The sequence below is a fragment of the Salvelinus namaycush genome, chromosome 24 (genome assembly GCF_016432855.1).
Source record: "Salvelinus namaycush isolate Seneca chromosome 24, SaNama_1.0, whole genome shotgun sequence".
In the NCBI taxonomy this organism is placed as follows: Eukaryota; Metazoa; Chordata; class Actinopteri; order Salmoniformes; family Salmonidae; genus Salvelinus; species Salvelinus namaycush.
This window is the reverse complement of record NC_052330.1, coordinates 15517136-15527018: the sequence shown is the minus strand read 5'-3', so window position 1 is coordinate 15527018 and position 9883 is coordinate 15517136. Positions and strand designations below refer to the sequence as shown.

General features: G+C 43.5%; 2 protein-coding genes across 3 annotated transcripts; both read left to right on the top strand.

The window, feature by feature from the left end:
* The first annotated feature begins 1022 nt into the window (after nt 1-1022).
* On the top strand, nt 1023-7631 carry LOC120019006 (epoxide hydrolase 1-like). Of its 2 annotated transcripts, none has more exons than XM_038962188.1 (9): nt 1023-1313; nt 2643-2833; nt 2936-3116; nt 4796-5014; nt 5158-5287; nt 5520-5734; nt 5878-5986; nt 6121-6243; nt 6417-7631. In XM_038962188.1, the coding sequence occupies exons 2-9, from the start codon at nt 2651-2653 to the stop codon at nt 6619-6621; spliced, it is 1365 nt and encodes a 454-aa protein (XP_038818116.1). In that variant the 5' UTR covers nt 1023-1313; nt 2643-2650; the 3' UTR covers nt 6622-7631. The 2 variants fall into 2 exon arrangements, with proteins under 2 accessions (XP_038818116.1, XP_038818115.1); XM_038962187.1 differs by having other exon boundaries at nt 2640-2833.
* A 413-nt stretch (nt 7632-8044) lies between these two features.
* On the top strand, nt 8045-9782 carry LOC120019302 (transcription factor 23-like). The gene is made up of 3 exons (XM_038962604.1): nt 8045-8175; nt 9099-9389; nt 9645-9782. Exons 2-3 carry the CDS (start codon nt 9141-9143, stop codon nt 9780-9782), a joined length of 387 nt encoding a protein of 128 aa, XP_038818532.1. The 5' UTR covers nt 8045-8175; nt 9099-9140.
* The last annotated feature ends 101 nt before the right edge of the window (nt 9783-9883 follow it).

The following is a 9883-nucleotide window of genomic DNA, read 5'->3' as shown; positions in this document are numbered from 1 at the left end:
GATTGATTTTACCAACACAAATAGATCCTACCTTGTCTAACATGTTTTTTTGGGGACATTTCAAGATTTAATGTCACATCCACAAGTACAGTGAAATGCCTTTCTTGCAAACTCTAACCCCAACAATGCAGTAATCAATAACAATGTAATATTAAAAATAACAAGGCAGGACAAAAACACAAGCGATATAAAAATAAGAAATAGGAACACGATAAAATAAGCAAACATACTATATACAGGGTCAGTTCCAGTACCATACTTATAATGTGCAGGGGGGTACTGGATCTATAGTGCTGTCAGAGCATTTCCTATTATTCTGTACTTAAATCCAAGACACTCCATTTAGTATGATATGTTACGTTTCGAATAGTATGTATTCATTTGTGGATATCCACCACCCATTTCGTATGATATTACGAATTACAATTCGTATTATATTGCAAATTTGCAAAATGTATATCTTACGAATTCAAACTAGGTAGCTAATGTTAGTTAGGCTAGGGGTTAGGGGTAAAGTTAGGGTTAAGTTTAGGAGTTAGGCTAAGGGTTAGCTAAAAGGGTTAAGGTAAGGTGAAGGGTTAGCTAACATGCTAAGTAGCTAAAAAGTAAGTAGTTGAAAGTTGCTAATTAGCTAAAATGCTAAAGTCATCCGTAGATGTTTAGGAAGGCTTAGCTAGCATGCAAACATCCTAAGTAGTTGCAAAGTAGCTAAAAAGTAGTAAGTAGTTGTAAAGTTGCTGAAATTTTAAACCTCTCTGTGATGAGATTCAGACTCGTAACCTTTGGGTTGATAGACGTTCGCATTATACGCCCTGTATCCATCCCGACCAACCCCCCTTTTTGCATTAAGTAACCATCTGTCTTATGTAACCATACCAAACGTAACATATCATACCAATTTGAGTGTCCCGGATTTACTCTTACTATGTTACGTCTGGTCTGAGACCAGGCTGCAGAGGTATATATGTAAAGGGGTGGTGACTAGGCAGGATTTTTGATCAACAGAGTAGCAGCAGTTTATATGATGATTGTATGTGTCTGTAGAGTCGGTATACATTTTTATAACGTTCATAATAGAAATAGCCTATGTAGAACAAACATGCTTCTGACATGGAGAATAAGGAATCACGTCAGCTCTATTCATGGAATTTCTATCTGCAACGTTCGAGAATGTTTGACAACTGAACGTGGCCAAAGTTTGCACTGGTTTGAGTCCAGTAGACAAGAACTACATTTCCCACTGGTCTCTATTTCGAAACTATAAACTGTGGCTGAAGGCGGAATTGACACTGCATCTTGTGGAACAGCAACACGTAAGATTAACGCTTGCTTTTAATAATACCTGAAAGAATAGCGCTAAAAGTATTCTTGGTCGATATGTCTTATCGATAATGTATTAATCGATCATGTAGGATATTGAGACTAATGAAACACTGTTGCAAGTTGAAAGGTGTAACGTTTGAATTGTTGTGACGAAATAATGATGCGTGCATAGAAATGGAATGCTAGAATATTTTTGACAAAATAATATTAATATTAGTAGGCCTATGTCCCCTTAAGTATATTTTGGGGTAATTTGGAAACAATTTTGGAAAACAGTGCATGCGTCCATATTTCAAGTAAAACACGGTAGCCTACTTGTTTATATTGGGTATTGTAGCATATCCATTGTAGGCCTATCCAACTGTTATCTGAAATATATAAATATCATGTTAGGAATGATCAGTGAATAGATTCAACATTGAATACGCTTCATACCGTACTTGTAATTCCAGTCATCTCAATGCAATCTTTGTTTTTCAATTGGTTGCCTGTTTAGTCAGATTAGTGCATAACTGGACCCGTTTTTAGGAACAGCTGCAGTATTGGACAACAATCAGGTCCATAGCAGAGCAGACAAGTTATTTTGCATTAACTATGCATGCCAAGTTGCCACCGTTGTAAATGTGTTGCCCTAGGCATTTTGTAGTACAACGTCAGTCAGCTCTCATCACAGGCCTGTGTTTTTGTATGGGCCCCCATGGAGGGAACTTCTAGGGCTCAGTACTTTCATTTTATAATTTGTAATCAGAAGATCCAAAGGGACACATTTATTTTCTGAATTGCTGTATGGATATATTTCTATAACTTTGTCAGGTGAAAAACAAGTTATGTCTATCAATAAAGAGATGCTCACAAAGAAATCTGATCTATGTTTCTAAATTCTCCATGAAAGTTATGGTATCAGAGGCCGGCTAGAGAAAAGCTTTGTCATGCATTTTGAGCCCTTGTCCACTCCATTCTTTGCCTAATCCTTTCAGAACAGAATTCTGTGCAACAACAGGGCTCTTGTTCCATTTTTCACATTGTCTGCAAACCTCTGGTCAATTGTCATTTTTCAGTAGCAATTTGTTTGCATAATGGATAAAACAGTCAAGTAGGCTTATGTATGTCTGTAGTGCTGGTAACCATACATTTCAGGTGTTGCCAATGTATTTTTCTGTTATAAATGACATGCTACACATAGCCTCCAAACAAAAACTTTTAATTTACTCACTACTAAGCATTATATATAAGACAGTGAATGGCATTATGAAAGGCGTGCATTGTAACATGTCTGCTGTCCCTGATTTGTTTATTCTGTTCACTGGGTAACCCAGAAGGCAGCACCATGTTTACAGAGGTTCTGTTAGCCCTGGTGGTGGGAGGAGTGATCTACTTCCTGGTGCAGAGGAGTAAGAGGCATCAGCTGAAGAGTGAGGATGGCTGGTGGGGGGAGGGGACTCCCATGGATGGGGAAGAAGATCTCAGCATTCGCCCCTACACAGTCCGAACGGATGACGAGGAGTTGGAGGTGAGATGGGGGATTATGGGCCTAGAGGAGGGCTGAGCTCTTAGAGAGTTAAGGCTTATGCAACAGTCTTTAGTTGAACCTCATACTCAATGCTCCACCCAGGACCTGTACAGGAGAATAGACCAGACCCGATCCTTCCCCTCTCTAGAGGACAGCCAGTTCACCTACGGCTTCAACTCCCACTATCTGCAGAAGGTGGTCACCTACTGGAGACATGACTTTGACTGGAGGAGACAAGTGGAAAAACTGAACAAATTCCCACATTACAAAACCAACATTGAAGGTGAGATGGTGTGTAGAGATGTATCAGTTATGTATAGAACAAGATGAAACTGAACAAGCAGATCTATTGGCTGCCAGTAAATACAACATAACTAACTGTAAGTCTACGTGAAACTTTGCACACACAAAAAACTAATAAATTGAGTCTCCAGGAAATGGCTTATGTTTCATTCAAGCATCCTCTGACCTATGTATCAAGCAGACCACCATAGTCCCTGTGCCCAAGGAAGCCAAGGTAACCTGCCTAAATGATTACTCACGTCAGTAGCCATGAAGTGCTTTGAAAGGCTGGTCATGGCTCACATCAACAGCATCCTCTCGGACACCCTAGACCCACTCCAATGATGACGCAATCTCAATCGCACTCCACACTTCTTTTTCTCACCTGGTCAAAAGGAACACCTATGTTAGAATGCTGTTCATTGATTACAGCTCAGTGTTCAACACCACAGTGCCCACGAAGCTCATCACTAAGCTAAGGACCCTGGGACTAAACACCTCCCTCTGCAACTGGATCCTGGACTTCCTGACGGGCCGCCCCCACGTCTGCCACGCTGATCCTCAACACTGGGGCCCCTCAGGGGTGTGTAACTTAGTCTCCTGCTGTATTCCCTGTTCACCCACGACTGCGTGGCCAAACATGACTCCAACACCATCATTAAGTTTGCTGATGACACAACATCACCGACAACGATGAGACGGCCTACAGGGAGGAGGTCAGAGAACTTGCAGTGTGGTGCCAGGACAACAACCTCTCCCTCAATGTGAGCAAGACAAAGGAGCTGATCGTGGACTACAAGAAAAGGAGGGCCGAACATGCCCCCATTAACATCGACGGGCTGTAGTGGAGTGTGTCGAGAGCTTCAAGTTCCTTGATGTCCACATCACCAACAAACTATCATGGTCCAAACATAGCAAGACAGTCGTGAAGAGGGTACGAAAAAACCTTTTCCCCCTCAGGAGACTGAAAATATTTTGCATGGGTCCCCAGATCTTCAAAAGGTTCTACATCTGCACCATCGAGAGCATCCTGACCGGTTGCATCACCGCCTGGTATGGCAACTGCTCGGCATCTGACCGTAAGGCACTACAGAGGGTAGTGCGAACGGCCCAGTACATCACTGGGGCCAAGCTTCCTGCCATCCAGGACCTATATACTAGGCGGTGTCAGAGGAAAGCGCATAAAATTGTGAGTGACTCGTCACCCAAGTTATAGACTGTTGTCTCTGCTACAGCACGGCAAGCGGTACCGGAGCGCCAAGTCTTGGACCAAAAGGCTTCTCAACAGCTTCTACCCCCAGGCCATGAGACTGCTGAACAATTCATAAAATCGCCACAGGACAATTTACATTGACCCCCCCCGCCCTTTTGTACACTGCTGCTACTCGCTGTTTTATTACCTATGCATAGTCACTTCACCCCCACCTACATGTACAGATTACCTCAACTAGCCTGTACCCCTGCACACTGACTCGGTACCGGTGCCCCCTGTATATAACCTCATTCTTATTCTGTTACCTTTTTATTAGTACTTTTTATTTTAGTCTACTTGGTAAATATTTTCTTCTTCTTGACCTGCACTGTTGGTTAAGGGCTTGTAAGTAAACATTTCACGGTAAAGTCTATACTTGTTGTATTCGGCGCACGTGACAAATAAAGTTTGATTTGATGATGTATCAGGCATTGACGTCCACTACGTCCATGTGCGGCCCAAGAACGTCCCTGAGGGCGTGACTGCTGTGCCTCTGCTCATGGTGCACGGCTGGCCAGGCTCTTTCTACGAGTTCTACAGGATGATACCCCTCCTGACTGAACCCTCCAACCCAGACGACATCGTGTTTGAGGTGGTGTGTCCTTCCATCCCTGGGTACGGCTTCTCTGAGGCTCCACATAAGAAAGGTAAGTGGTTAGAGTCCTGGCTGGGGTTAAGGGTCACAAATGCCCAGCCCGTTGAATCCAACAAAGCATTTCTGCCAGATGAACATTATATTCAGTGACTTTATATTGATTTTCTCAATCGAATGGTTCTGTTTATGTTGCAGGTTTTGACTCGGTGTGTGCGGCCCGTGTGTTCCACAAGTTGATGAAGAGACTGGGCTTCCAACAGTTCTATGCTCATGGAGGAGACTGGGGATGGATCGTCACCACCAACATGGCCCAGCTGGAGCCCAAGTAGGACAGACCGATAGACACACAGAAATATGGCCAGATCTTATCTTAAGCCATGGGAGACATATCCAATATTATGTTTACCTCCTTATTTATGGGATTTAGAATGCATGATAATGTTTTATGAGTTAAATGTTCTCATCAGTGAATGATAGGAAGTGAAAAAGCCTCACAGTTTGACTCAGATTCAATGTTTGTTGTACTTCATCTCTCCTCTCTGATTTTGTCGCCCCAGAATAATCAAAGGCTTACATCTCAACTTTGCTCCCCCCTCCAAGCCGGGCCTGCCCGTGGTTCTGTCTATAATGCTGGGCCGCAGTTTCCCCAAGCTGTTTGGCTTCAACGAACACGACATTCAGCGCATCTACCCCGTTGTGCAGAACCTAGTGGTGGAGTCTGTCAAGGAGTCAGGATACATGCACATCCAGGCCACCAAGCCTGACACTGTGGGTAAGAGATGGAACCAGTTTAGAAGGGGAAGCGTTCTGGGCTACACACAGCATTAACTGCTGCTTCTGTATAGACCAGGCCCAGGAATAAGAAACTGTGCTGTATCAAATCTGATTGTGTGCGTGTCTGATCTCTTTCTATAGGTCGAGGGTTGAATGATTCTCCGGTGGGTCTTGCTGCCTATATCTTGGAGAAGTTCTCCACCTGGACTGACCATGACTTCAGGAACCTGGATGACGGAGGACTTACGAGGTAGAACGTCTTAGACCTCAACCACAGCCTTTGATGTAGAATAGGATAGTTGGTTAGTATTCAAAGGCTTCTTCATCAAATTACCATGTCCATTTTTATGGCTTTTGTTTTTTAGCACCTCTCTTTCCTTGCAGGAAGTTCAGTCTGGACGACCTGCTGACCAACGTGATGATCTACTGGACATCTGGTTGCATCATCTCCTCCATGCGCTTCTACAAGGAGAACTTCAGCAAGGGTCTTGACCAGCCACACTCAAAGTCAGTGGAATGTTGCTATGTAATATCTATGTAATAGTCTAACTAGCACGAGGAGCTCCACCTTCAGAACATAAATAACTTTGTCCTGGTAAGAGATGCTGTTAAAGTAGAAAGGACAAACTCAATTTATGTTTCAGTAAACTATTGCACTTATTCACTCCCTCTCTACCCAGGATGCCAGTGCACGTGCCCACCGGTTTTGCCTGCTTCCCCAACGAGCTGATGCACACCCCCAAGCTGTGGGTGCAGCAGAAGTACCGCGAGCTGAAGACCTTCACGCCCATGGCCCGAGGAGGACACTTCGCCGCCATGGAGGAGCCAGAACTCATGGCCCAGGACATCCAGAACTTCACCAAGATGCAGGAGAAGAGGAAGTGATCACTCTGCACATCTGCCTTTCCTGTTTACCAAATGGCACCAGATGCTAGGTCAGCGAGCACTGGTATTACGATAGCACTGACATGTGAAGTTACTTCCTGATAAGCCCATAGAGAGAGAAACCTCTGCCATAGCTGCCTTTTTACACACATCTGGAAATAATACTAGCCATGTCACAGATCTGTTTGTGCTGTTTTGGCATGACAACGACCATATGACAGTCCCTCCAGGATTCTGCGATCGCAACTCGATACTATGCGAGGGCTTGCAAATTTGACCAATCACCGCACTATTTCTGCTTAAAACAGTAAAATCATTGCAATATTATCGCATAAAACTGACCCATCACCGCAGTACAAAAATAGGGCTTGCAATTTCAACCAATCACCGCACCTTTGCTGCATTATATGATTCAATCAAGCCACATGTCAACAAACTTTTCCCCTGATCGGCGCATTTCTGTCAAATCATTGCATATTGCCATTCAAAATGTCAGAATTGCTGCAGCAAAATCAAGCATTTTTGCCTGCAAATATCACAAAGAATCCCCATGAAATCCTGGAGGAAGGATATGTGACCAGGCTAATATAATACAGTAAAGCCTCCCAATGACTACTACCAATGAGATGGGGACGAAAAGCGTTCCTCAACTTACTCTCTAGTTAGAAAATGATCCATGGACCAATTGATAAGAGTGAATAGAAGACAATTTTGTTAAGGTTGTTCCTGAATCAATGTTGAGGAGAGCACAGATAGTTATCTGTTTAGATTACTGGCATAGTCTAGCTCTGAGTGGTTATCAAATGATGCATAAAATATCAGCAGATATGTTCTTTCTTTTTTGCAATAGTTGTCAGAGACTGAAATGTGTATTTTATTCTGATCACCTGTTCTGTTATTTACAATGTTATAGCATTCCATAAATAGCACTTTGCATTTATTTCAGAAACTAATCTCCTGATCTATATATCTTTTCTGGACAAATTATATTAATAAACATTTAAATTCAATTCTTGTTCTGTCTTTCTGCTAATGTCTTTAGAATCACACCTAAGATATGTGGCCTTGGTTCCCATTCAAGGTTTAATACCCAAAAATGGTATGATGATGGTACCATCCTCCTAGTTGTCTATTATGGAAGGGAGACCAGAGGTTCCTCCAGCTGCTGCCAGGCCCTGGTGTTTCCCAAGCCCTGTGTCCTGCCCTGGGACACCCCATTACTCTGAGGCTGCTCCCCTTGGCAGAGCACACCCGGGGGAGGTGTGGGTGGGGGAGATAAGGGCCGCTTGAGATCCCCACATGACCTCACCAGATAAGGGGAGGGAAAGAGAGACGGAGAAAGAGAGGGATGGTTGGAGAGGGAGGACATAGGACCACGATGCGCAGCGGAGAAGCTGTGACTGGAGATTGTAAGAGGGGCTGGGGAGCTGCGGTCAGAAAGCAGACGAGCTTTGGGTCTCGGTTGGTTTTCAGTAGGGTGTCTGGAGCTGGTTGCTCTTCAGTTAGGTGGACAGTCTGAGGGCACCGCAGCCACGTAGGGATCCTAAGAAGTGGGTGAGTTAAATCTCTACAGAACCTGGAGAGAATACAGTAGATCCGCCCCTCAGGGTTCTAGCTGGAAAGTAATTCAATATTTGGAAGGTCCTCTCAGCTTTTGTTTATGTTAAGTAGCTCGACGAAATGAAATTGTGAATTCTTTCTGAATTACTGAACTCCTTCATTGTTGATATCTGGACAATATTTAGACCCTTCACGTTAGGTATTTGCAGATTCAGATCTTGTGATCAGTGGTGGAAAAAGTACTCAATTGTCATCCTTGAGTAAAAGTAAAGATAGCTTAATAGAAAATTACTCAAGTAAAAGTCAACCAGTAAAATACTACTTGAGTAAAAGTCTAAAAGTAGGTGGTTTTAAATATACTTAAGAATCAAAAGTAAATGGAATTGCTAAAATATACATAAGTATCAAAAGTAAAAGTATAAATTGTTTCAAATTCCTTATATTAAGCAAACCAGACGGTTTGATGTATAGCCAGGGGCACACTCCCACATAATTTACAAATGAAGCCTTTGTGTTTAGTGAATCCGCCAGATCAGAGGCAGTAGGGATGACCAGGGATGTTCTCATGTGTGAATTGGATCATTTTCCTGTCAAAACGTAACAAGTACTTGTGGGTGTCAGGGAAAATGTATGGAGTAAAAAGTACATTATTTGCTTTAGGAATGTAGTGAAATAAAAGTTGGCATAAATAGTTAAGTACAGATACACCAAAAAACATTTAAAGTAGTACTTTAGTGTTTTTACTTAAGTACTTTACACTGCTTGTGGTATGGAAACTGATGTTATAGTGCTCTTTAAATGTTACATTAATTGGTATGTCATTACTTTCTCATTTACTATCTCCATATAAATTAAGTCTCATTTACCATGTAAATGTAATGAAACTCAAGTGTTCCTGTTCCTACTGCGTGGTACAGGTGAGGTCTGGGTGTGTGACGGGTGTGCAGCCCAGCAGGGCTATGAAGTCCCAACACTCCCCAGAGAACGCGGCCAGGGAGAGGAGCCGTGTACGTAACCTCCGCCAAGCTTTCCACAGCCTGCAGGCAGCCCTGCCCTCCGTCCCCCGTGACACCAAGCTCTCCAAGCTGGACGTCCTGGTCCTGGCCACCGACTACATCGCCCACCTTACTGAGACCCTGGACCAGGGTGGGGCTCTCTCTGAACTCACAGTGCCCCCCAGGGCAGGGGGATACCTCCACCCAGTCAAGGTTGGTGACATCAAACTACCTGGGTGCTTATCTTTTTCGTTCCTTGGTTATCATAGCTTATAACCCTGATCTGTCCAGATGTTCAGTTAAAATCAGACATGAATTGTAGTGTAACAGCACTGTAGCAGGATGTCCACAGCAGGCATTACTACTTCTTACATTATCTCTATGACATTCACAAAGAGTTTTCATTTGGTATGACTTATTACAATCATACAGACTAACTGAAGTTTAACACGTCTCCTGCCCTGACAGAAGTGGCCGATGCGCTCCTTGCTGTACTGTGGGAGTGTGGGAGCACTGCTGTCAGCCAATCAGAAGCCAGCGTCAGGGGAGGAGGAAACACATCCTCTGACCCCTACCCCAGAGGTCGACATGGACCAATCCGTTTAGGACTAGGAGCGTTGAAATACAATATATCCAACTGTGATGCTTATGAAACTGCAGCGAATGGCAATGTAATGTATGTGCTGAACACGGAAACACCTAGAACA